This window comes from Convolutriloba macropyga, chromosome 13 (genome assembly GCF_964194025.1).
Source record: "Convolutriloba macropyga chromosome 13, txConMacr16.3, whole genome shotgun sequence".
NCBI lineage: Eukaryota > Metazoa > Xenacoelomorpha > Acoela > Convolutidae > Convolutriloba > Convolutriloba macropyga.
In genome coordinates, this window is record NC_134480.1 from 2871565 (window position 1) to 2899143 (window position 27579).

Sequence of the window (27579 nt, forward strand, 5' to 3'; positions counted from 1 at the left end):
TCATCGAAACTGAACTGATATAGTCAATTCAAAATCAAAGCAAAATTTAGCCAAGGTGTCACTTCTGCTAAAATTTATTTGGATAGATTGTCAACTATATTTTATATTATATCTGGTTTAAATGCTGGGTCTTAAACCGGCAGTGTTTATAGAAGATTGATTTGTCGTCTGCTCTCATTCTTCCCCATTTTTCCTTCTTTAGAGGTGCTTTTTAGTTCTTCATAGATTGCAATGCGTGGTGTCTTTCCAGAAGCGTTTTCCACACCTCAATCAGGGTTCTCTCTTCATTGTGCAGCCTAAATTGCTCTGGTTCTTTCTCTTCGGAGTTAACACGGAACCCAGTTTTTTGGCGAACAAAGCCCGAACTCGATTCTCGTTCTGAGAGCCGAAGGTTGGGTTTGTGAGGTCCGGGAACTATGCTGATGGTTGAGACCTCTCTCTTGAGGATATTGTCAAAACTGTTTTGCTGGTTGTTTGAGGTATCTAAAATAACAATTAAACAAACACTCTTTTGAAAACTTCCTAAATGCCCTCCCTCGAATGAAGTTTCAAGCAATTATTGTAAACTTGTTGGTCTTTTTTAATAGCCGCACAGCGATAGCTGAGGCTATTATTGGCCTTCTCTTGGTTTTTTACAATTCAAAGAATTTGAATTGTATTGGGGCGCTGTCTCTTTTTTTTAAGATCTGTTCACACATTTTCATGATTTTTGAAGTCAAATTGGAGTAGTGATTTTGGTCACGCCGAAACAGGAAATGGAGCGAAAAAGCGAGTGGTTTTGCGGCGTGAATTTTTTTCGCTCTAATTTTAAAGTAGAGTGCGAAAATGGTGTTTGAACAAAAATTCGGTTTCTCGGTAGTGGTTTTTTGTTCACATGCGGCAATTTCACTCTGATTTTTACTGTTTTTTCGATTTTTTGGATCGCTATTTCTAAATGGTTTTCCCAATCCATTCACAGCTCATTCTAGGCCTAGTTTTTTGTTTGAATTAAATTTTCATTTCTCGCTAGTGGTTTTTTTGTTCACAGGCGGCATTTTGACATTGATTTTTTGTTTTTTTTTCTTATTTTTTGATCTGATTTTTTTTTCAAAATGGTTTTCTCAATTCACTCATAGTCCATTCTAGGTCTAGTTTTTCTGTTTAGTCAATGAAAATTCTTTGAATTGTACGTCAGGACTTGTCCTGCTATGTTTTTTTTATTTCGTCGTCATGATTTTTGTTACGACCATATGACGTCACAGCCATTTTTTGTTCATTCGTTCATGCAATTTCAATTGAATTGCATGTGTGACGTCATTTTTCGCTCTTAGTGGAGCGAGTTTTTTTGTTCATGCGCGTGATTAAATTTTTGGTCACACTTGACTTACCTCACTCTCAAAAGTGACTTCCTCACTTTGAAATTGACTTTTATTTACTTTAATTCAAAGAGATAAGGTCAAATGGGTGTGTATCACTCTAAATGAAGGTTATTTGAGATCAGCTAATAGATGCAGCAATAACTTATACAGATTTTTAATCAAAATATAACAGATCAGCCTTCAATGAAAAGATAAATTTTTTTGGTCTGTCTTTTTTACTGTTTTTTTAGACTGCCGATCTACGAATCTATTGCGGCTATTTTCTGGCAATCTGCCAGCTATGTTTGCAAAATTTTTGCTCGACCATTTTTGCACTTTTGTTCTAGAACATTCAATGACTTCTTAACTAATTTTTCAAGCTTCACTTCTTCAGTTTGAGTGGTTTCAATTGCTCTCATTCTGATATGAAGTTTGTTGCTAATATAAAAGTGTTTGTTAGCGGTTGAGCAACAGTGTGGTTGTAGCCTAGTGTTCACGATGCTTGTAGACGAGCGCCTGGGGTAGCAAATAATATGCACAAACTGAGCTCCGGGGAGCGGTGGGTTCACAGACAGAAAATTAAAAAAAAAATTTCAAGACAAAAAGATTTTGCTATGAGCTTGGTTATAAAACATGGAGAGTTAAGGGGGCAAATAAATGTAGTCAAAACACACTACACTCGGTTTAATCTAAAGTAATTAGTTCCTTTTTGATTTTTGTGTTCATTCTTAGGCAGCGTTCAATATTATAAACATAACGGGTAGAATACAAGAAACGAATCGAATAAAGTCTAGAACTAATCTTACCAAAAACAGAAATGACAAATTTAAGAAAAAAATGAAATAATACAAAATCAGAGTTCCATATTTCTACCCTAGAAAATTTTCTGAAACACAGCGCCGCTTTCTATTAGAATTTTTAGTAGAGCTATATAGAGTCAGCTGTATGGTAGTATGAAATTTAGCGGCACACAATATTTTCAATTTTGTTTCATCCTCACTTTGAAAAGAGAAGTATATATTTATGCGAGGCTTTTTTTTGCGACCAATTTTTCATACGCATAAAGAAGTCGTTTCAGGTTGAATGTCTTGAAAGGAATAATATAGCGAGCTGAAATTTTATTTTTTTTACAACTGGAGTTTTTCAAATAGCAGAAATTTAAAAAATTCTTGATGATATCGACGATATTGGTTGTCTTAACACTTAAGCGAAAAGTTATGGTATCCCTTTACGGCTATCTATTGAACTGTGCTGATTTTTACAAAATTATGAATCTTGGGAAAGTAAAAGTGAGAGACAATTTTTATGGCGTTTTTGTCGTTTGACCTGTTTAATTTCAGGCATTGCTCTCTGGTAGCAAAATTTGAATCCAAATAATCCAAATATGAATTCTGCATTCCAGCTCTGTTTTTTGCTGTGCCATCCAATCAGAATTTTCAACTTCACAGCCTCATAACTTCATAAAGGGATTGTTTGTTTTTTGACCATATGGATGCCTTTTTTCTTCTTCAAAATTAATGAACGGAGATTTTTTGACGCGCCGCAATGTTTTGTTCACGCGCGGCAAATTGACTTCTGTTATTGCTGTTTTTTGAGTTTTTGTCCGTTTTTAATGGTTATTGAAACCCATTCGTAGTGATTTCTAGAACTAGATTTCAATTAGTCTTGTTAGTCCGGCTTTGCCCTGCTATGTTTTTATTATAGCTGCGAAGCTGTAAGCTGAGCGTAGCTATATTGCGGTGCTCTTGGTTTTTTTTGTTTCGTCGTCTGACGCTTCATTTTCGTTTTACATTTGTTCTAGAACATTCTGTCTCATCACTGCTTAAATGGCTTTTTCGCGCTTGATTTCACGCTTTCTGCGTGACCTAAATTGCGGTTATTCAGAAACAGAATCTGTTCCTAAAACAAAGTTGATTGTAAGAAAACAGATTGCATGGTCCGACAGTCTAGTGGTTAAGGCGACTGGCTGTTAATCCGGAGAGCGCCGGTTCGAGACGCGACAGGGAAAATTTTTTTGCACCCAAAAACAACCTCCTTTGAAATAAACTTGTAAGTTTTATAGGCGGCGGCGATAACTATTATCAACTCACTTCTGTATCTTTTTCCATCTGTATTTTACGGCACGCAAGTCTATTTCGCAGCTATTCCGGCAATCTGCCGGCTATGTTAATTCGTTTTTTTTTGCAGCCAGTTGATCGCGCTGTTTTCGTTCTGACTTCTCTCAATCTGCAGCTGAATTTGTGCTGCTCCATTTGTTATTCTATTTCTTATGGATTTTTCGGCTGATCTTGTGATAGTTCATACTTGACTTATCTCACTGAAGATAGCTTGTGCGCTCACTTACTAAATACAAACTAAAAATGTGAACTCTAATTGAAATTGAATAGAGGTCACTTGGGCTTCGTTATTTTAAAGCTCTATCACTTGAAAGACATTAATCGATTGTTGAAATTAAGAATTCAATTTGTAATCAAAATTTTTTGAGTAGCACCGTTTTTGTCTTCGGTCCCAACGGTCGTTTTAGCAAATAAATATATATTTCGCGGCCGTTGTCCGATAATCTGCAGGTTTTGTTTAATAAATTTTATTTGAAATCGTTCTATATTTCTAACCATGTTTCTTAAGTTGTGGACAGTGAGTGAACTTTTTTTTGGATCAAATTAGTTTTGTTACAAATTAGTTTGAACAAAATTTTTTGTTAAAATTGAACAAGCAACTTTTTTAATGCTTAGCCGGTGATACTTTTTTTTAATTATTTTAATTTTTATTCAAAATGATCGCATCAAAACTTGGAGACTCGAAGCAATAATTACAAAAATAACTTGAAACCTGATGACGATAAAAAGAGGTTGAGGTGTCGAGGGGTCACCCTCCACAACGGTTCCACCGGTTCCGCTTGTTGGTCTGATTCGATCGCTATTTGATCGTAGTTGTCCGGATTCCTTTTGCTGGTCTTCTTACAGTTCACATCTTTCCAGTAGCATTTGGCGTCTGAACCTGAACAAAATACAGATCCCTTTCATTTTTTTAATTGCTCTCGTAGTGTCTTTTTTATGCAAAATTTTTGCTTGACCGTTTTGACTTTTTGAGTGAATTTTACGCCCTTGACTTTTTGCGTTTCGCGTGATCTAAAATTCTCTCTCAATCACAATTTCAATCAGTTGAACTCAATTGGCGACAATTCAATAGTCAAAGTCAAATGAAAAGTGCGCGGAAACTGGTGTCATTTTTAAATTTAAATCTTAATAGTGGTATATGTTAACCTCTAATGTGGTTATTTTAAACCCACTATTAAACTTTTTAGTCCCATTCATTGCTGCAATTGAATAGAGCTCCCACTAGTCGTTGGAGAGCAATTCTTCCGACGTTTAGGCGATTTTGTAATTTTTTTTTTGACAAATTTTCATGTTAATAATTTCTAACTTTGTCTGTTCTTGAAAAATAGTTATAAAACCTCAGTTGCGTTTGAGCGCTAGATCTGCATGCATATTTCAGATGACAAAACTGTCATCCATTTTAACCTTTCTACACGCGTGTTTAACTCCTTCAATTGATAACTTAAAAATTAAAAAATACTTTACTGTTTAATTTACTGTTTTGTACGAAATTTAAAAAAAGAATGATGTCGTTCTGCTGCCGCCGTGTTCAGTTTTTTTTTAAAAAAAATTCTGCCTGTTCGTTGAATTTTTGACTCTTTCTATGGTATGTTTGGCGTAATCGAGGGGAGGGGGATCTGTTTGTCATATGGCCACTTATTGGCGGGGGCTATAATGGGAAAGACTCAAATTTTTTAGACTTTGAGAAGAGAGTCCTTTTTGCACAAAACGTGCATTTTTGTGTCTTTTTATAGCACTGTTGATGCTACGGCAATGTGTGTTATCTTACTCTGCAGGAGCCTTTGTTTATCGACACTGTGCCTGAAAGCTTTTTGACTTCTCTAGTCTAGTTAATGTCGTCGCTCATTTTACTGCGAGTGCTTTTAAACAGCGGTATGGCTTTTTTGAAGAAGTAAATCACAATTAAAAACGTGATAAACCCATAAAGCCCAATTTTAAATGTCCGGTAAATAAATTTTTCTTTTCAATTTATCAATTATTTTTTTCTTGTTTCCTGCAAATTTTATGAACTCAATTGGCGTCAGTTGACTAGTCAAAATCAATTGCGCCGAAAATTGTTTTGTTTTTGAAATTCAAATCAATCTAGTGGACGATAATAGCCATTATGAAACCACTTAGATGCCCTCTTCTGAATCAGGCTAAAATCAGAGATCGTCACTTATTTTAAGACCTATTGTACGAACATAGTCTGTTTTTTTTTTGTTTCCTTTCCTCGACTTTCAATTGGGGTTTGAATATTTCATCTAGGCGATATTTTAGTTGCTGTCACTCAAAACATCGGAGATGAATTGCGCGCCACGTTAAACTGATGAAATATTCGACACAACTATAGGTTTGATCAAAACCTTAAAACGACTTAGTAACACTGATTAATTTTTTAAAATGTTCAATTTTTCTTGCTATTGTTTGATGTGAAATGAGAGCTTCCCAATCGCTCCGTAATTTAATAACGATTGTGTTGTTTTTATTTTATTTGAAGCACCGAAATTTACTTAAAAAGAACTTTTTTTATTTTAAGTTATAATTTCTGATATCAGTTTTGAAAAATGTTCTCTTGATTTTGTTTTAGTTCTGCCAACCTTTTTATATTATTTTTGTCTGTACCGTTTGAATGTTCGAATGGCATCTTAAATTTTTGTTTGCCAGATATATTGCGTGTTTCTTCAATTCAATTCTACCTTGCTGAACTCAATTGGCGTCAGCTTAAAACTCAAACTTAATTGAAAAATGCGCCAATATTTGTTTTGTTTTTGAAATTTAAATCTATGGAGTGGACGACAATTGCTATTATGAAACCCCTTAGCTGCCCCTTTGCAAGTTGAATCTCTTTTGAAACGGGCTACAATCAACGATCCTTGCATATTTTAAGAATTGTTGTTCGAACATAGTCGGTTTTCTTTAGTTTCCTTTCCTCTGGCTTTCAAGCGAGGTTTGAATTTTTGATTTAGGTGACATTGTAATTGCTGCCACTCAGTACTCAAAACAGCGGAGATGAATTGCGCACGCTAATTTAATTTGATAGAATTTTTGCCAAAACTATGGATTTGATTAAAACCGTAAAACACTGATTATTAATTTTTTTAAAAAATTTCTCGCTATTGTTTAATGAGAATAAAACTGAGAGCTCTACAATCGCTCCGTAATTTAATAACAATTATATGCTTTTTTGTTTTATTTGAAGTACTGAAATATACTTACAAATAAAATTTTCTTTCTATTTGAAGATTTGATTTCTATTTTGAAGATTTGATTTCTGATATCGGCATTGAAAAATGTTCTCTTGGTTTTTACTATAGAATCATACTCTCGAAAAACGTGGTAACTGGTAGTATGCGTACCTATGATATTTTGGGCTGCTACTTTTTTATCCCTTGCTGATTGGGAGCTGCTGGCAGATGTGTGGTTCGGCATCTAAAACAGATTTAGAAAATTTAGGATTGACACAGAAACTTGAATTCTTTCGAAACAAGAAAAAATTTTCAATTGTTTTCTCGAAAAAACTGAACTACATCGGTTGTAATTTTTTTTACATATTGGCAAGCAAAATCATAGCGCATAATTCACTCATTTGGTAAAATAAAGATTTTTCCTGTTCAGTCGATTTTACTTGATAGATAAAAGGTCTTGTTCGACTATGGACTTTTTCAGCGCTTCATTTTACCTTTCTTGAATTATATTCATTTTCTAATCTTAACCATAGAAACTGCCTGGCTTTTAGTGCAATAAATTTTCTGTAGAAAAGTGTGTGCTATTTTTTCTGAAATAATTTTATTTGTAAAATAATTTTAAAAAATAATTCTTCGGGAACTTTGATTAATTATTTGAGAAACTGTCTGCTTTTTTCTAATTAATAGCATGATGGAATTAAAAATATAGAAATCCTGTTTCTCTGAGGGTTAAATTAAAATAGTGAAATAAGCGCGAAGGTTAGGTTGTGTAGAATTACTTGTATTGTTGCTCAAATATATAAATATGTAAATATTTTGTGGAATGGAATCGAATTTTTTAAAAAGTGATCTTTTTTGAATGATAGCTAAAATCATACGCACCGTTATGATGATGAACACAAGTGGTAATGAATATCTGAAGAGACGAATAATAAGGCTGGAATTCCTAGGCATTGTTAATGTTTCCCAAATTAACTAGTTTGTTTGGCGTTAAGATACAAAATGACAGGAAACTAACTCGGTTAACTAATTTGTCTTTTTAATCAGACTGTAAAGGCAGAGTAAATTTTTTGGGAGCTGAAAAATTGGCAGTTTTAAATTGAACAAATTTCTGTGATTTAAATAGTTTGAACTAATCAGTATTATAGAATTAATCAGCTTTGTGACTTGTTTTTAGTTTTGTCGATGGAAAAGACAAACAAGCGACCAACCAAATTGCGTAGGAGGAAATCGAGTTGGAGGGGGTGAGGGGTGAAAAATTAGTGGTGGTTTTGGTGACAATTAGAAGAAATTACTTTATTTAGAAGTTTAGAGACTAATGTCGCCACAAAGGTAAACAGCCAGGCACTTGAACAGGCATTCCGCTTAATTAAATAGATGTTGCTTTTGATTTGTCAACAAATTGTTTTTGAAAATGGCAGCAAAATTAAAAAGGAAAGCATAAATGATTTCCGCAATTTTTGTGCTGTTCAATTGCTTCCTGACAGTTTCTCAAACCAATTTTTGCTAAGTGAAAATTGTTAATAGCGAATGTCAACTTAAAGTTTTCGCAGATTTCTGTCGGGGTTGAAATATTTGGAGCTGAGTGTTTTTGGGCAATTGACCTTTCGTCAGACGCGACTTTGTTCACAAGTACGTCATCGATTTGAAAGGCGTCATTTTGATGGTTCTGGGAATTTCGTTGTTTTGTTTGCTTGAAATTCGAAGTAATTATGATCCGAACGATTGAATTCTTCTGTTTTACCTGAGCTTAAGTTGGTCCAAAGATAGTGTAGGTGAACTACGATATAATAGACTTTGAGCTCGAAATTGTTCTTTGTAACTGATCACTTAAATTACAAATTTGCTCTGGGTAAGTTTCACACCAATGTCAAAAACATATGCAACCTAAATTAGAATTAATTTTAGCAACTCATATTTTACTTTAATAAATTTTGTCTGTGGAATGCATCAATGCGATATGTGGACATTTTGAAAGTGCTTTAAAAAGTGAAACCATTTGGGTCTTCTTCGTCCCCCACCCCGCAATACCGTTTTAGTGGGACCATATAGTTTGCGATTCCCTCGCTAACGTGCCATTTCTTTATGCAATGACTTACTACGCAACGGCACTTGCTCCGTATTTGGTGGAGGCGGGTGCTTAATCATGCACGGGGGGATGAAGAAATGAAAATTGATCCAACAATTTATATATTCTCTAAATACATACAAGAGTTAAGTGGCATTTTACTCATTATCCAAAGCGAAAGACATTTTAGTGTAGTCACATTTGCAAAGTTCGATAATTAATGCCCATTTCTTTAAGTATCTTATTCGGAAAATACTGCGTTATGCTCTGTTTAGTTCCAATCTAGAGTTGCTGGTTCGTTTAATCGTTCGTCCAAAGTTCAAAGCTTCTTCATTTCAATTTTTAAGCAAGTGCAGGTTCGCTCATTGGACACATCCAAAAATTGCTCTGCTCTAATCAGTTCCTTTCAGTTTTTTCAGAGTAAAAAATTTAGTCACTCTGTTGCCACTGATCTTCTTAATTTGCAAAACTGCTGTGCAAAATGTTGCGGTGTCAGTCAAATAAGACGATAAGCAAGCAAGCCGAACTTTGCAAAAGGAAGGTCATGTGGGACGAAATTTTGGATATAGCCATATCATAATGTGTCCCCAGTGGGCGCGTATTTCGCGTCGCAGCTTCGCTGCAATAACCGCTCCGTGGTTTCCGCATTAGATCCCGCAGACGAGAGTCATGGTGATCATGGACAGAGGTCAACTGGGGCTCTAAATGGCGAGGTCTCTTTAAAACCCTTATTTTTGTTTTTCTGGTGCAAGCAGTCTTAATTGTAACGGTTAAAAATGTTGTTTTTCCAAAAGATTAGATTTAACAATCAGATTGCTTTACATCTGCTGACTTGGATGAGCTCCTCTATTTTCCGCCCACGCAGTTCAGTTTGCAAACGCTCATTTAAAAATGATCACAACCGCAAAGAAAATGAGTTAATAAATATATGCGACAGCCACCGGCAGATAATGTAGACATTAACCGCAAAACTCAATCAAGTTTTTGGTTTTTATTGGTTATATACATGCTTCATTTTCCTTAAATTTTTCGACACTTTGTGTCAAAAAAACTTTCACGTTAATATTGGAAAGCACAATTTACCAAACATAAAGCAAAATTTTGATAACGAGGAAATTGTAACTTTTTGGAGGTGCAAATTGAATGGTATACTTGGCTGTGGGCAATAACGGAAAAAATGCGCTCACTATGCGTTCGTCTTAATTTGCTAACATATGATTGATTTTTTAAATCCATGACTAATCACGCTCATTGTGCTCAAAACTCTGCTGCTTTGCTTATCTAAAATATACATGAGTTACTTTGCATTTTACTCGTTACCCCAGGAAAACGTGTTTTGCTATAGCCAGATTTGCAAAGTTCTATAATTAAGGTCCATTTCTTAAAGTATATTATTCGGACAAATAGTGCTTTACGCTATTTTTAGTTAAAATCCAGAGTTCTTGATTCGCTTAAATGTTCGTTCAGAATTCAAAGACTCTTTACTAAAATTTTCTAGCAAGTATGAGTCCGCTTACTGCAAACACTCAAATTTTCTGCTGTAAATAGATTCCTTCAGTTCTTTGAGACTAAAGAATTTAGTCTCTCCATTGCAACTAGTATTCGTAATTTAATTTTGCGGTGGCAGTCAAATAAGACTAAGCAAGCAATCCGAACTTCTAAAAATGTCATGTACGCCCAAAATTTTGGAGAGAGCCTTATTATAAATTGTCCCTGGTAGGCGCTCTTACTGCGCGTCGCAGCTACGCCCCAATTACCGGTTCGATGTTTGAGGATTAGATTTTAAAGATAGCAGTCATGCTGGCCCTGGACAGTGAGGCTCTAAATGACTAGGTCTCTGAGAAACAACCTTATTTTTGTTAATCTGCTGCGAGCAGTCTTTATTGTAACGGCTAGAAATGTAATTTTTCCATAAGATTTCATATTATATAACAATTGGATTGCTTTGCGTCTGCTGATTTGGATTTTCTCCTTTTTTGCCCCCACCCAATTTTGCATTCCTCCCCATTATATATATTTTAGACTAAAGGGTCGATTTTTGCTCTTATAAAAACGGTCACAATTCCAAAGATTTTGAATTAATTCATGTATGCAAAAACCAACTGCTGATTGTGTATGCACCAAACCGAGCAGAGCTCTCAGTTTCCTTGTTGTTATTGGTTATATACAATTTCCCAAAATTTTTCCAAAACTTTGTTTCTTGAAATATTTTTCACGTTAATATTGGAAAGCACAATTTACCAAACTAAGCAAGTAAGCCGAAAACTTTGCAGATAGCCGTATATTTAAACTTTAGTTTTCTTTGTGCAAAATTTATTGACCAATGTTTATCGAGTGTAAAATAGATTATTGATTTGTCTTCATAAAATGTTCTTCTGTGAGAAACCCTGTTCGACTTGGCCAGTTTTCTCTAATTGTATTTCAATTTGCACTATTTTTTGCTGACTTTCACTAATTTTCCTCATTTAATTGGATACTGAACGAGTTGTTAATTTCTCTCAAATAACGGAAAAGATCGACTCACTTTGCGTTCATCTAAAGTTGGTAATATATGATTGATGATTGATTTTCTTAATACATGTCCAGTTGCGGTTAGTGATCTCCAAATTTTGCTGCTTTGCCTGTCTGCAAACATTCAAGAGTTACGTGGATTTTTACTCATTAACCAGAGGAAATGAATGGTATTTTGCTCTAGTAACATTTGCTTTGTTCTAAAATAAAGGTCCATTTTTGAAAAGGTTTTACTCGAAAAATACAGTATTATGCTATTATTAGTTCAAATCTTGAGATGTTGGTTCGTTAAATTGTTCGCCCGGAATTCAATGCTTCTTTATTGCAATGTTTTAACATGTATAGGTTCGCTAATTTGAAACAATCAGAAATTGTTCTGCTCTAAATAGTTTCTTTCAGTTCTTAGTAAAAAAAATTGAGTGTGTCTATTGCAACTAGTCTTCTTATTGAGCAAAACTTCTGCAAAATGTTACTTTTTGGAGGTGTAAATCGACTGGAAACGTGGCTGGGGGCAATAACGGAGAAGATATGGTCATAATGTTTTCGTCTAAAATTGCTAATTTTTTTACTGACTTTCTAAATAAGTGACTAATTGCGCTTAGTGATCTCAAATTTGTGCTGCTTAGCTTATCTGAAAAGATACAAGGGTTTCGTGGCATTTTACACATTACCCAGAGGAAATGGCCGTTTGCTCTGGTCACATTTGCAAAGTTCTTTAAGGGTCCATTTCATAGAATATCTTGTTCGAAAAATACTGCATTACGCTATTTTTAGTTCAAATCTAGTGTTTTGGTTCGTTTAAGGGTACGTTGGGAATTCAAAGGTTTCTTATTACAATTTTCAAGCACGTGTAGGTTGTCTCAGTGCAAACACTCAAGTGTTCAGCTCTTATAAGTTTCCTTCTATTCCTTCAGCGTAATAAATTTAGTCGCTCCGTTGAAACTAGTATTCCTAATTAGTTAGAACTGCTCAGAAAAAAAACTGTGGTGGCAGTTAAATAAGACTTTAAGCAAGCAAGCAGAAGGTTGAAAAATGTCATGTACGCCCCGATTTATGGAGAGAGCCATATTATAAATGGTCTCTGGTTGGCGCGCTTACCGCTTGTCGCAGCTTCGCCCCAATAAGCGGCGGGTGGTTTGAGAGTTTTACAGATGAGAGTCATGGCGGTCATTAACAGTGGTCCACTGTGGCTCTAATTGACTAAGTCTCTTATAAACAACCTTTTTGTCTGCTGCAAGCAGTCTTTATTTTAACGTCTAGAAATGTAATTTTTCCATAAGATTTATTACATAACAATTGGATTGCTTTCCGTCTTCTGATTTAGTTATTTTCCATTATTTCCCCCACACAATTTTGCTCTCCTCCCCTTTATATATGTAATAGAATAAAGGGTTGATTTCTGCTCTTTTCTAAATGATCACAATTCCTAAGGTGTTGAATTAATTCATGTGTTCAAAAACCGCCTGCTGATTATGTACGCACTAAACTGGAGAACTCTTTTAGGGTTTCTTGATTTTATTGCTAATATAATTGCTTCAATTTCCCTAAATTTTTCCAAAAGTTTGTTTCGTGAAATATTTTCTACGTTACGTTAATATTGGAAAGTAAAATTTACCAGACTAAGCAAGTAGGCCGAAAACTTTGGAGATAGCCGTATTTTTAAATTTTTGTTTTCTGTTTGCGGAAATTTGTGACAAATTTTCATCAAGTGTGAAATAGATTATTGATTTAGCTTCATAAAATGGTATTTTGTGAGCAGACCTATTCGAATTGGCTAGTTTTCTCTAACTGTGGTCGAATTTGCACTATTTTTGGCTGGCTTTCACTAATTTTCGTCATTTAGTTTGATACTGAACGAGTTTTTAATTTTTCTCAAATAATTAAAGAGTCTGCTTAGTTTGCGTTCATCTAAAATTGCTAATATATGATTGAATTTCTAAATACATGACCAGTTGCGGTTAGTGATCTCCAAACTTTGCTGCTTTGCTTATCTACAAACGTACAAGAGTTGCGAGCAATTTTACTCATTACCCATAAGGAATAAAAAGCTTTTTACTCTAGTCACATATCAAAGTTGTATAATTAAAGTCTATTTCTGAAAGGGTTTTCTTCAAAAAATACTACATTATGCTATTTTTAGTTCAAATCTCGAGATGTGGGTTTGTTTAATGGTTCGTCCGGAACTCAATGCTTCTCTATTGCAATGTTTTATCAAGTATAGGTTCGCTAATTTGAAACAATCAAAACTTGTTCTGCTCTAAATAGTTCCTTTCAGTTCTTAAAAAAATTGAGTCTATCTATTGCAACTAGTCTTCTTGTTTAGTAAAACTTCTGCAAAATGTTACTTTTTTGAGGGGTAAATCGACTGGTAACGCGGCTGTGGGCAATAACGGAAAAGATATGGTCATTTTGTTTTCGTCAAAAATTGCTAATAATTTTACTGACTTTCTAAATAAGTGACTAATTGCGCTTAGTAATCTCAAATTTTTGCTGCTTTGCTTATCTAAAGAGATACAAGAGTTGCGTGGCTTTTTGCTGCTTTCAAAATACCACGCAACTAAATACTGCATTACGCTATTTTAGGAAAATACTGCATTAAGCTATTTTTAGTTCAAGTTTAGTGTTTTGGTTCGTTTAAAGGTACGTTGGGATTTCAAATGTTTCTTATTACAATTTTCCAGCAAGTATATTTTGTCTCATTGCAAACACTGAAGTGTTCAGCTCTAATCATAATGAATTTCAGCGTAATGAATTTAGTTTCTCCGTTGCAACTAGTATTCTTAATTAGTTAAAACTGCTCAGCATAAAATTGCGGTGGCTAAGTTAAATAAGACTATTAGCAAGCAAAAATGTGTACGCCCAAACTTTGGAGTGAGCCATATTATAAATTGTCTTTGGTAGGCGCCCGTACTGCGCGTCGCAGCTTTGCCGCAATAAGGGGACGGCAGTTTGAGGGTTAGATTTTACGGCTGAGAATCCTCGCGGCAATATAAGGTCTCTTAAAAACAATCTTTTTTGTTTACCTCCTGCTGAATATAATATCTTTTTTCCATAAGATTTCATTTCATAACAACTGGATTGCTTTCCGACTGCTGACATGGATGTTCTTCACTCATAATTGCCCCACCACAATTTTGCACTCTTCCCGTTTATATAATGCATAGAAAAAATGGTCGATTTATCCTCTTACAAATTACCACCGTTCCAAAACATTGAAATAATGCATTTATGCAAAAACCACTTGCTGGTTATGTAAGCATTAAACCGCAAAACTCTTAAGTTTTTCTTCATTTTTGGCTAAATGCATGGTTAATTTTCCGAGTTTTTCCAAAACATTTTTCCATGAAATAATTTTCACGTTAATAATGGAAAGCACAATTTACCAATTATAAAGCAAAATTTTGTTAACGAGGATAAGGTTACTTTTTGGAGGTGCAAATCAACTGAAAACGCGGCGGGGGCTATAACGGAAAATATCCGCTCACTTTGCGTTCATCTAAAGTTGCTAACATTTGATTGATTTTTTAAATCCACAACTAATTGCACTTGATGAGCTCCAAACTTTATTGCTTCGCTTATCTAAAACATACAAAAGTTACGTGGCATTTTAGCCATTACCCAGGGGAAAGAGACTTTGCTATGGTTACATTCGCAACGTTCTATAATAAAGGTCCATTTCTTAAAGTATGGTATTCGGAAAATATTCTCTTACTCGTTTTCTTTAGTTCAAATCTAGAGCTGTTGTTTCGTTTAATGGTTTTTTGAGAATTCAGAGGTTCTTAATTATGTATACTTTTTATCAAGTATTTGTTCGTTTATTTCAAATACTCAATTACTCTGCTCTAAATAGTTCCTTTCAGTTCTTTCAGTTTAAAAAATTTGGTCTCTCCGTTGCAACTAGTATTCCTAACTAGCTAAAACTGCTAGACATATTATTGCGGTGACTGTCAAATAAGACTAGAAGCAAGCAATCAGAACTTTGGAAATTGTCAAGCACGCCCAAGTTTTTGGAGTGAGGCACATTATATTTCTTTCCATTATTTTAACGACTAGAAATGTAATATTCCATAATTTTTCATTTTACATGGAAATTCGATTGCTTTCCGTCTGCTGAGTTAGAATTTCTCCTTTATTGCCCCCGCACAATTTAGCACTCCTCCAGTTTATATTTGTTATAGAATACAAGGTCGATTTATGCTCTTTTACAATTGATCACAGTTGCAATGATGTTGATTTAATGCATGTATTCAGAAAGCATCTGCTGGTTATGTACGCATTAAACCGCAAAAATTTTAAGTTGTTGTCATTTTTGGTTAAATGCATGGTTAATTTTCCAAGTTAAGGCTAGAAATATAATTTTTCCATAAGATTTCATTTCAGAGCAACTGGATTGCTTTCCGACTGCTGACATGGATGTTCTTCACTCATAATTGCCCCACCACAATTTTGCACTCTTCCCTGTTTATATAATGTATAGAAAAAATGGTCGATTTATCCTCTTACAAATTACCACAGTTCCAAAATATTAAAATAATGCATGTATGCAAAAACCACCTGCTGGTTATGTACGCATTAAACCGCAAAACTCTTAAGTTTTTCGTCATTTTTGGTTAAATGCATGGTTAATTTTCCAAGTTTTTCCAAAACATTCTTCCATGAAATAATTTTCACGTTAATAATGGAAAGCACAATTTACCCATTATAAAGCAAAATTTTGTTAACGAGGATAAGGGTACTTTTTGGAGGTGCAAATCAACTGAAAACGCAGCGGGGGCTATAACGGAAAATATCCGCTCACCTTGCGTTCATCTAAAACTGCTAACATTTGATTGATTTTTTAAATACACAACTAATTGCACTTGATGAGCTCCAAACTTTATTGCTTGGCTTATCTAAAACATACAAAAGTTACGTGGCATTTTAACCATTACCCAGGGGAAAGAGACTTTGCTATGGTTACATTTGCAACGTTCTATAATTAAGGTCCATTTCTTAAAGTATCGTATTCGGAAAATATTCTATTACTCGTTTTCTTTAGTTCAAATCTAGAGCTGTTTTTTCGTTTAATGGTTTTTTGAGAATTCAGAGGATCTTAATGATTTATATTTTTCAGTAAGTATTGGTTCGTATATTGTAAATGCTCAGTTATTCTGCTCTAAGTAGTTCCAGGGGAAAGAGTTCCAGGGGAACCATTACCCAGGGGAAAGAGACTTTGCTATGGTTACATTTGCAACGTTCTATAATTAAGGTCCATTTCTTAAAGTATCGTATTTGGAAAATATTCTATTACTCGTTTTCTTTAGTTCAAATCTAGAGCTGTTTTTTCGTTTAATGGTTTTTTGAGAATACAGAGGTTCTTAATGATTTATATTTTTCAGTAAGTATTGGTTCGTATATTGTAAATGCTCAGTTATTCTGCTCTAAGTAGTTCGTTTGAGTTCTTTCAGAGTAAAAAGTTTAGTCTCTCCGTTGCAACTAGTATTCCTAACTAGTTAAAATTGCTAGGAATAGTATTGCGGTGGCAGTCAAATAAGACTATAAGCAAGCAATCCAAACTTTGGAAAATGTCATGCACGCTCTAATTTTTGGAGGGAGGCACATTATAATTTGTCCCTTTATTGTAACGACTAGAAATGTAATTTTTCTATAATATTTCATATTACATAACAATTTGATTGGTTTGCATCTGCTGAGTTGGAAGTTCTCCTTTTTTGCCCCCGCACAATTTATTACTCCTCCCGATTATGTATTTTAAAGAATAAAAGGTCGATTTATGCTCTTTTACAAATTATTACAGTTCCAAAAATGTTGAATTTTTGCATGTATGCAAAAACCACCAATTGGTTATGAAATAATTTTTCCATGAAATAATTTTCACGTTAATAATGGAAAGCACAATTTACCAATTATAAAGCAAAATTTTGTTAACGAGGATAAGGTTACTTTTTGGAGGTGCAAATCAACTGAAAACGCGGCGGGGGCTATAACGGAAAATATCCGCTCACTTTGCGTTCATCTAAAGTTGCTAACATCTGATTGATTTTTTCAATCCACAACTAATTGCACTTGATGAGCTCCAAACTTTATTGCTTCGCTTATCTAAAACATACAAAAGTTACGTGGCATTTTAGCCATTACCCAGGGGAAAGAGACTTTGCTATGGTTACATTTGCAACGTTCTATAATAAAGGTCCATTTCATAAAGTATGGTATTCGGAAAATATTCTCTTACTCGTTTTCTTTAGTTCAAATCTAGAGCTGTTGTTTCGTTTAATGGTTTTTTGAGAATTCAGAGGTTCTTAATTATGTATATTTTTTATCAGGTATTTGTTCGTTTATTTCAAATGCTCAATTACTCTGCTCTAAATAGTTCCTTTCAGTTCTTTCAGTTTAAAAAATTTAGTCTCTCCGTTGCAACTAGTATTCCTAACTAGCTAAAACTGCTAGACATATTATTGCGGTGACTGTCAAATAAGACTAGAAGCAAGCAATCCGAACTTTGGAAATTGTCAAGCACGCCCAAGTTTTTGGAGTGAGGCACATTATATTTCTTCCCATTATTTTAACGACTAGAAATGTAATATTCCATAATTTTTCATTTTACATGGAAAATGGATTGCTTTCCGTCTGCTGAGTTAGAAGTTCTCCTTTATTGCCCCCGCACAATTTAGCACTCCTCCAGTTTATATTTATTATAGAATACAAGGTCGATTTATGCTCTTTTACAATTGATCACAGTTGCAATGATGTTGATTTAATGCATGTATTCAGAAACCATCTGCTGGTTATGTACGCATTAAACCGCAAAAATCTTAAGTTTTTGTCATTTTTGGTTAAATGCATGGTTACTTTTCCAAGTTAAGGCTAGAAATATAATTTTTCCATAAGATTTCATTTCATAACAACTGGATTGCTTTCCGACTGCTGACATGGATGTTCTTCGCTCATAATTTCCCCACCACAATTTTGCACTCTTCCCCGTTTATATAATGTATAGAAAAAATGGTCGATTTATCCTCTTACAAATTACCACCGTTCCAAAACATTGAAATAATGCATGTATGCAAAAACCACCTGCTGGTTATGTAAGCATTAAACCGCAAAACTCTTAAGTTTTTCTTCATTTTTGGCTAAATGCATGGTTAATTTTCCGAGTTTTTCCAAAACATTTTTCCATGAAATAATTTTCACGTTAATAATGGAAAGCACAATTTACCCATTATAAAGCAAAATTTTGTTAACGAGGATAAGGTTACTTTTTGGAGGTGCAAATCAACTGAAAACGCGGCGGGGGCTATAACGGAAAATATCCGCTCACTTTGCGTTCATCTAAAGTTGCTAACATTTGATTGATTTTTTAAATGCACAACTAATTGCACTTGATGAGCTCCAAACTTTATTGCTTCGCTTATCTATAACATACAAAAGTTACGTGGCATTTTAGCCATTACCCAGGGGAAAGAGACTTTGCTATGGTTACATTTGCAACGTTCTATAATTAAGGTCGATTTCTTAAAGTATCGTATTCGGAAAATATTCTATTACTCGTTTTCTTTAGTTCAAATCTAGAGCTGTTGTTTCGTTTAATGGTTTTTTGAGAATTCAGAGATTCTTAATGATTTATATTTTTCAGTAAGTATTGGTTCGTATATTGTAAATGCTCAGTTATTCTGCTCTAAGTAGTTCGTTTGAGTTCTTTCAGAGTAAAAAGTTTAGTCTCTCCGTTGCAGCTAGTATTCCTAACTAGTTAGAATTGCTAGGAATAGTATTGCGGTGGCAGTCAAATAAGACTATAAGCAAGCAATCCAAACTTTGGAAAAGGTCATGCACGCTCTAATTTTTGGAGGGAGGCACATAATAATTTGTCCCTTTATTGTAACGACTAGAAATGTAATTTTTCTATAATATTTCATATTACATAACAATTTGATTGGTTTCCGTCTGCTGAGTTGGAAGTTCTCCTTTTTTGCCCCCGCACAATTTATTACTCCTCCCGATTATGTATTTTAAAGAATAAAAGGTCGATTTATTCTCTTTTACAAATTATTACAGTTCCAAAAATGTTGAATTATTGCATGTATGCAAAAACCACCAATTGGTTATGAAATAATTTTTCCATGAAATAATTTTCACGTTAATAATGGAAAGCACAATTTACCAATTATAAAGCAAAATTTTGTTAACGAGGATAAGGTTACTTTTTGGAGGTGCAAATCAACTGAAAACGCGGCGGGGGCTATAACGGAAAATATCCGCTCACTTTGCGTTCATCTAAAGTTGCTAACATTTGATTGATTTTTTAAATCCACAACTAATTGCACTTGATGAGCTCCAAACTTTATTGCTTCGCTTATCTAAAACATACAAAAGTTACGTGGCATTTTAGCCATTACCCAGGGGAAAGAGACTTTGCTATGGTTACATTTGCAACGTTCTATAATAAAGGTCTATTTCTTAAAGTATGGTATTCGGAAAATATTCTCTTACTCGTTTTCTTTAGTTCAAATATAGAGCTGTTGTTTCGTTTAATGGTTTTTTGAGAATTCAGAGGTTCTTAATTATGTATATTTTTTATCAAGTATTTGTTCGTTTATTTCAAATGCTCAATTACTCTGCTCTAAATAGTTCCTTTCAGTTCTTTCAGTTTAAAAAATTTAGTCTCTCCGTTGCAACTAGTATTCCTAACTAGCTAAAACTGCTAGACATATTATTGCGGTGACTGTCAAATAAGACTAGAAGCAAGCAATCCGAACTTTGGAAATTGTCAGGCACGCCCAACTTTTTGGAGTGAGGCACATTATATTTCTTCCCATTATTTTAACGACTAGAAATGTAATATTCCATAATTTTTCATTTTACATGGAAAATGGATTGCTTTCCGTCTGCTGAGTTAGAAGTTCTCCTTTATTGCCCCCGCACAATTTAGCACTCCTCCAGTTTATATTTGTTATAGAATACAAGGTCGATTTATGCTCTTTTACAATTGATCACAGTTGCAAGGATGTTGATTTAATGCATGTATTCAGAAACCATCTGCTGGTTATGTACGCATTAAACCGCAAAAATCTTAAGTTTTTGTCATTTTTGGTTAAATGCATGGTTAATTTTCCAAGTTAAGGCTAGAAATATAATTTTTCCATAAGATTTCATTTCAGAGCATTTGGATTGCTTTCCGACTGCTGACATGGATGTTCTTCACTCATAATTGCCCCACCACAATTTTGCACTCTTCCCTGTTTATATAATGTATAGAAAAAATGGTCGATTTATCCTCTTACAAATTACCACAGTTCCAAAATATTGAAATAATGCATGTATGCAAAAACCACCTGCTGGTTATGTACGCATTAAACCGCAAAACTCTTAAGTTTTTCGTCATTTTTGGTTAAATGCATGGTTAATTTTCCAAGTTTTTCCAAAACATTCTTCCGTGAAATAATTTTCACGTTAATAATGGAAAGCACAATTTACCCATTATAAAGCAAAGTTTTGTTAACGAGGATAAGGTTACTTTTTGGAGGTGCAAATCAACTGAAAACGCGGCGGGGGCTATAACGGAAAATATCCGCTCACTTTGCGTTCATCTAAAGTTGCTAACATTTGATTGATTTTTTAAATGCACAACTAATTGCACTTGATGAGCTCCAAACTTTATTGCTTCGCTTATCTATAACATACAAAAGTTACGTGGCATTTTAGCCATTACCCAGGGGAAAGAGACTTTGCTATGGTTACATTTGCAACGTTCTATAATTAAGGTCGATTTCTTAAAGTATCGTATTCGGAAAATATTCTATTACTCGTTTTCTTTAGTTCAAATCTAGAGCTGTTGTTTCGTTTAATGGTTTTTTGAGAATTCAGAGATTCTTAATGATTTATATTTTTCAGTAAGTATTGGTTCGTATATTGTAAATGCTCAGTTATTCTGCTCTAAGTAGTTCGTTTGAGTTCTTTCAGAGTAAAAAGTTTAGTCTCTCCGTTGCAGCTAGTATTCCTAACTAGTTAGAATTGCTAGGAATAGTATTGCGGTGGCAGTCAAATAAGACTATAAGCAAGCAATCCAAACTTTGGAAAAGGTCATGCACGCTCTAATTTTTGGAGGGAGGCACATAATAATTTGTCCCTTTATTGTAACGACTAGAAATGTAATTTTTCTATAATATTTCATATTACATAACAATTTGATTGGTTTCCGTCTGCTGAGTTGGAAGTTCTCCTTTTTTGCCCCCGCACAATTTATTACTCCTCCCGATTATGTATTTTAAAGAATAAAAGGTCGATTTATTCTCTTTTACAAATCATTACAGTTCCAAAAATGTTGAATTATTGCATGTATGCAAAAACCACCAATTGGTTATGAACGCATTATACTGCAGAACTCTTAAGCTTTTTTTAAAAATGTTTATGGTTTTATACATGCTTCAATTTACTCAAGTTTTTTCAAAATTTGTTTTTGAAATTTTTACGTTTGTATTCGAATGCACTATTTACCAAACATCAAGCAAAAATGGTATGGCGAGGAAAAGGTTACTTTTTGGATTTGCAAATCAACTGGAAACTTGGCGGGGGCAATAACGGAAAATATCAGCTCAATATGAGTTCATCTAAAATTTGTAACACATGATTTTTTAAATCCTTGACTAATCACCCTTAGTAAGCTCCAAACTTTGCTGCTTCGCTTATCTAAAACATAAAAGAGTTACATGGCATTTTAATCATTACCCAGGGGAAAGACATTTTGCTATGGTCACATTTGAAAAGTTCTTTGATGAAGGTTCATTTCTGAAAGTCCCCATTTCGGAAAATACTCTATTACTCTATTTCTTTAACTCGAATCTAGAGTTGTTGGTTCGTTTAATGGTTTTTTGAGAATTCTGAGGTTCTTAATTATGTATATTTTTTATGAAGTATTTATTCGTTTATTTCAAATGCTCAATTACTCTGCTCTAAATAGTTCCTTTCAGTTCTTTCAGATTAAAAATTTGGTCTCTCCGTTGCAACTAGTATTCCTAACTAGCTAAAACTGCTAGACATATTATTTTGGTGACAGTCAAATAAGACTAGAAGCAAGCAATCCGAACTTTGGAAATTGTCAAGCACGCCCAAGTTTTTGGAGGGAGGCACATTATATTTCTTCCCTTTATTGTAACGACTAGAAATGTAATATTCCGTAATTTTTCATTTTACATAGAAATTGGATTGCTTTCCGTCTGCGGAGTTAGAAGTTCTCCTTTATTGCCCCCGCACAATTTAGCACTCCTCCAGTTTATATTTGTTATAGAATACAAGGTCGATTTATGCTCTTTTAGAAATGATCACAGTTGCAATGATGTTGATTTAATGCATGTATTCAGAAACCATCTGCTGGTTATGTACGCATTAAACCGCAAAATTTTTAATTTTTTCATTTCTATTGGTTATATACATGCTTCAGTTTTCTCAAGTTTTTCCAAAACTTTGTTTCGTGATTTATTTTTCACGTTAATATTTGAAAGCACGATTTACAAAACAGAAATCAAAATTTTTATAACGAGGAAAAGAATACTTTCTGGAGGTGCAAATCAACTGGAAACGCGGCGGGGGCAATAACGGAAAATATCCGCTCACTTTGTGTTCATCTAAAACTGCTAACATATGATTGATTTTTTTTAAATCCTTGACTAATCGCCCTTTGTGAGCTCCAAACGTTGCTGCTTCGCTTATCAAAAACGTATAAGAGTTATGTGGCATTTTAATCTCTACCCAGGGAAAAGACATTTTGCTATGGTCACATTTGAAAAGTTCTTTAATTAAGGTTCATTTCTCAGAGTATCTTAATTGGAAATTTTTCTATTACTCTTTTTTTAGCTCAAATCTAGAGCTGTTGGTTCGTTTAATGGTTCTTTGAGAAATCAGGGGTTCTTAATAATGTTTTTCTAGCAAGTATTGGTTCGCTTACTGCATATGCTCAATTATTCTGCTCTAAACTGTTTCTTTCAGTTCTTTCACAGTAAAGATTTTAGTGTCTCCGTTGCAACTAGTATTCCTAACTAGCTAAAACTGCTAGGCATATTATTGCGGTGGCAGTCAAATAAGACTATAAGCAAGCAACCCGAACTTTGGAAAGTTTCATGTACGCCCAAATTTTTGGAGAGAGAGCCACGTTATAATTTGTCCCTTTATTGAAACGACTAGAAATGAAATTTTTTCATAATATTTCATATTACATAACATCTGGATTGCTTTCCGTCTGCTGAGGTGCAAGTTCTCCTTTATTGCCCCGCACAATTTAGCACTCCTCCCGTTTGTATATGTTATAGAATACAGGGTCGATTTATGCTCTTTTACAAATGATCAAAGTTGCAACGATGCTGAATTAATGCATGTATGCATAAACCAGCTGCTGGTTATGTACGCATCAACCCCAAAATTCTTGAGTTTTTCGTTGTTATTGGTTATATACGTGCTTCAATTTCCTCAAGTTTTTCCAAAACTTTGTTTCGTGAATTATTTTTCACGCTAATATTGGAAAGCACAATTTACCAAACACAAAGCAAAATTTTTATAACGACGAACAGGTTACTTTTTGGAGGTGCAAAATAACTGGAAACGCGGCGGGGGCAATATCGGAAAATATCGGCTCACTTTGCGTTCATTTAAGATTGCTAACATATGATTGATTTGTTAAATCTTTGACTAATCGCCCTTATCGAGCTGAAAACTTTGCTGCTTCGCTTATCTAAAACGTATAAGAGTTACGTGGCATGTTTTTCGTTACCCAGGGGAAAGATATTTTGCTATGGTCACATTTGAAAAGTTCTTTTATTAAGGTCCATTTCTCAAAGTATCTTATTCGGAAATTACGCTTTTACTCTTTTTTAGTTCAAATCTAGAGAGGTTGGTTCGTTTAATGGTTCTTTGAGTATTCAGAGTCTTAACTATGTTTTTCTAGCAAGTATTGGTTCGCTCATTGCAAATGCTCAATTATTCTGCTCGAAATGGTTCATTAGTTCGAAAAAGTTCTTTAGAGTAAAGAATTTAGTCTCTCCGTTGCAACTAGTATACCTAGCTAGCTAAAACTGCTAGGCATAGTATTGCGGTGGCAGTCAAATAAGACTATAAGCAAGAAATCCGAAACTTGGAATATGTCATGTACGCCCAAATTTTGAAGGGAGCCACATAATTTTTCCCTTTATTGTAACGACTAGAAATGTAATTTTTTCCATAAAATTTCTTATTACATAACAATTGGGCTGCTTTCCGTCTGCCGAGCTGGAAGTTCTCCTTTATTGCCCCGCACTAATTAGCACTCCTCCCGTTTAAATATGTTATATAATACAGGGTTGATATATGCTCTTTTACAAATGATCACAGTTGCAAAGATAATGAATTAATGCATGTATACAAAAATTACGTGCTGTTTATGTTCGCATTAAACCGCAAAACTCTAAGGTTTTTCGTTGTTAATGGTTATATACTTAATTTTGGAAAGCACTATTTCGCAAACATCAAGCCAAAATGGTATAACGAGGAAAATGTTTTTTTTTGGAAAAGATCCGCTCATTTTGCGTTTATCTAAATTTGCTAACATATGATTGATTTTTTAAATCGATGACTAATCGCACTTAGTGAGCTCTAAACTTTGATGCTTCGCTTATCTAAAGCATACAAGAGTTACGTGGCGTTGTAATCATTACCCAGGGGAAAGACATATTGCTATGGTCGCATTTGAACAGTTCTAAAATTAAGGTCCATTTTTCAAAGTATCTTATTCGGAAATTACTCCATTACTCTTTTTTTAGTTCAAATCTAGAACTGTTGGTTCGTTTAATGGTTCTTTGAGAAATCAGAGGTTCTTAATTATGTTTTTGGCAAGTATTGTTTCGCTGATTGAAAATGCTCAATTATTCTGCTCTAAATAGTTCCTTTCAGTTCTTTCGGAGTAAACTCTCCTTTGCGACTAGTATTCCTAACTAGTTAAATCTGCTAGACATAGTATTGCGGTGGCAGTCAAATAAGACTATAAGCAAGCAATCCGAACTTTGGATAATGTCATGTACGCCCAAATTTTTGGAGTGAGACACATTTTAATTTGTCCATTTTTTTGTAACGACTAGAAATGTAATTTTTCCATAATATTTCATTGAGAAGTCAATTAGGTTTTTCGTTGTTATTGATTATATACATGCTTCAATTTCCTTAATTTTTTCCAACACTTTGTTTTGTGAAATATTTCTTGCGTTAATATTGGAAAGCACAATTTACCAAACTAAGCAAGTAGTCCGAAAACCGTGGAGACAGCCGTATTTCATACTTTTGATTTCATTGTGCAAAATTTAGTGACCAATTTTTATCAAGTGTAAAATAGATGATTGATTTGGCTTCATAAAATGTTCTTATGTGAGAAAACCTATTCGACGTTCTCTCTTGTCTAGTTTTTGCTAATTGTAGTCCAATTTTGACTAGCTTTCTAATTTTTGTCATTTAATTTGATGCTGAACGCGTTTTTAATTTGTCTCAAACACAATATTTTGCAGTAATATTGGTGCCGTGGTCTTTTTTATGCGGTTTTTTGCTTGATCGACTGTTTGTCTGACCCATTTTACTTTTTATCCTTAAAAAACAATAAACAGGAAGCGCCCAAAGGGTATAAAATTATCTTTTGAGTGTTTCGGCTTACTAGACTCTGAGTATGCGAATCACCTTAGATGTATTAATTCATGGCGTAAAGGGCGGTCGTTAGAGTTTGAAATTCCTCAAGTTAACCCCCCCCCCCCCCCCCCCCCAACTCAACTCCACCTCACCCAACCACTCAACCCCTTCCTCTTTACCTGACACGAATTCATGGTGGGAATTCTGGTCTCAGTGTTTGACCCCCTAACCAAATCATACCCGCACACATTAGCCCGTGCCCTCCCACCCCCACTGCCGTGGCGCTCACCCCACGCCACTTCAATTAAGCTAAAGCTAGCCCACTAAACCGTAAATAGCTACTGAAGCAGCCACCCGCTCGCCAGTCATTTGAGAGCAGTTCGTCCGATGATAGTAGGTTATGTTTGTGAAGTTAGTTACATTTATTTTGTACCTTTTAATGGAATAGTTATGATGGCTTTTAGAACATTGTTAGATGCTTCTGGAGAACAGATTTCGCAATCGAGCTATCTTTTTTTCGCAGGTTTTAATCCTATTTGTGTCTTTCAGCAAATGCTGGAAAATACGTTTTTTTGTTGTGCATCATTCATAGCGTTTCTGCTTTACATGTTGTATTGAATTTCACAAAATTTGGAATTTTTCCATATTGATTGTTGTCTTTATACTCCTTTTTGCCCATTTGTTTTAAAAATTTATTAATGTGGAAATATTTTTCGGAAATATTGTTCTTTACCTTTTGACTACCCGTTTCGGATTTCCGGTCTATTTTCAACTAAAGTATGCCGCTGGCAAACCAATTTTGATAGAGTTTGTACTGAGCTATCAGAAATGCAATTTGATGAAATGAAACTCTTATCACCTACGTATAGAGCTTTTAGGTCTTTGTTCGTCTGATCATTTGACCTTGCGTACTCAAAAAGGGGATAAACAGGTAAAGCACTGAGAGAATTAAGTGCTCTTAGAGCCTTCAGCTCTCTAGTCTTCAAGTATGCGATTCACAGAAACTGTTTTGGAGACTTATACTTATGGTGTGAAGGTAAGTTCTTAGAGGTTGACACCCCCCCCCCCCCCCACTGTTGCCACCCCATCAGCCCCCAGGTGACCCCCTTCCCCGCTGCGCTCACTTACGCCCATTCAATTAAGCTAAGGCTAGCCTCACTAAACCGTGCCTAGCTACTGATGAAGCCAACCGTTTGAGAGCAATTCGCCCGACGTTTGTCGGTTATGTTATTATGTTTTTTCTTCGTCCTCGGTCTAGTTTTTATTTTATAGCCTGTATTGTTTTATTGGTGCTATTAGGGGAATGTGTGAAATTTAATAGACCTAAATTAATTTTTTTGAGACATAGAAACTATCTGAAAAGACATTTTTTTCAAAAGTTTGGCTAATTTCCTCGATGAGTTTGCGTATGCGCTTAATTTCATCCACATGTGGTATAAATTAATTGAAAAAAACACTAGAATGAATACTCAGAATGCTGCTTATAATTGGTGATGTAATAATTTGTAATCTGAATTTTATTGATAATTTAAGAACAATAATTGAACTTTTTAAAATTGTAGCGAACACCGCAATTAGTTTTCTGATTTGAAAAATTCTGAGAAGAGTTCTTAGTCGACGAGTAAGCAAATAGTACTACACGAGAAGGGATATGGGTGATGTTAAGAAGGTTTTCAGGTGAGAGCAAAAACAACAATATTGACAAATTGATTGATCGATTTCAACCGTTCGATTCAAAATTTATAAAG

The 27579-nt window shown here is 34.5% G+C and overlaps 2 protein-coding genes across 7 annotated transcripts in view; one reads left to right on the forward strand and one right to left on the reverse strand.

Annotated features, from left to right (window-relative positions):
- LOC142351748 (WD repeat-containing protein 19-like) overlaps positions 1-27579 on the forward strand; it is a 378166-nt gene that overhangs the window by 303603 nt on the left and 46984 nt on the right. The window lies entirely within an intron of this gene.
- LOC142351750 (uncharacterized) lies at positions 11-27569 on the reverse strand. 4 transcript variants are annotated; one of them, XM_075403898.1, is made up of 5 exons: positions 27473-27569; positions 7504-7698; positions 6793-6865; positions 4167-4334; positions 11-483 (listed from the first exon to the last, which is right to left on the reverse strand). In XM_075403898.1, exons 2-5 carry the CDS (start codon positions 7573-7575, stop codon positions 212-214), a joined length of 585 nt encoding a protein of 194 aa, XP_075260013.1. In that variant the 5' UTR covers positions 7576-7698; positions 27473-27569; the 3' UTR covers positions 11-211. The 4 variants fall into 4 exon arrangements, with proteins under 4 accessions (XP_075260013.1, XP_075260012.1, XP_075260015.1 ...); XM_075403897.1 differs by lacking the exon at positions 27473-27569 and adding an exon at positions 27301-27461; XM_075403900.1 differs by lacking the exons at positions 7504-7698; positions 27473-27569 and adding an exon at positions 7917-8303.

What these genes read in the sequence shown, in the direction of transcription:
- LOC142351750 (XM_075403898.1), bottom strand. Translation starts at nt 7,575, where the DNA reads ATGCCTAGGAATTCCAGCCTTATTATTCGTCTCTTCAGATATTCATTA. An exon ending in TTGTGTTCATCATCATAACG is followed by an intron (nt 6,866 to 7,503) that starts GTGCGTATGATT and finishes AATCTGTTTTAG; the next exon opens with ATGCCGAACCACACATCTGC. An exon ending in CCTCTTTTTATCGTCATCAG is followed by an intron (nt 484 to 4,166) that starts GTTTCAAGTTAT and finishes TTGTTATTTTAG; the next exon opens with ATACCTCAAACAACCAGCAA.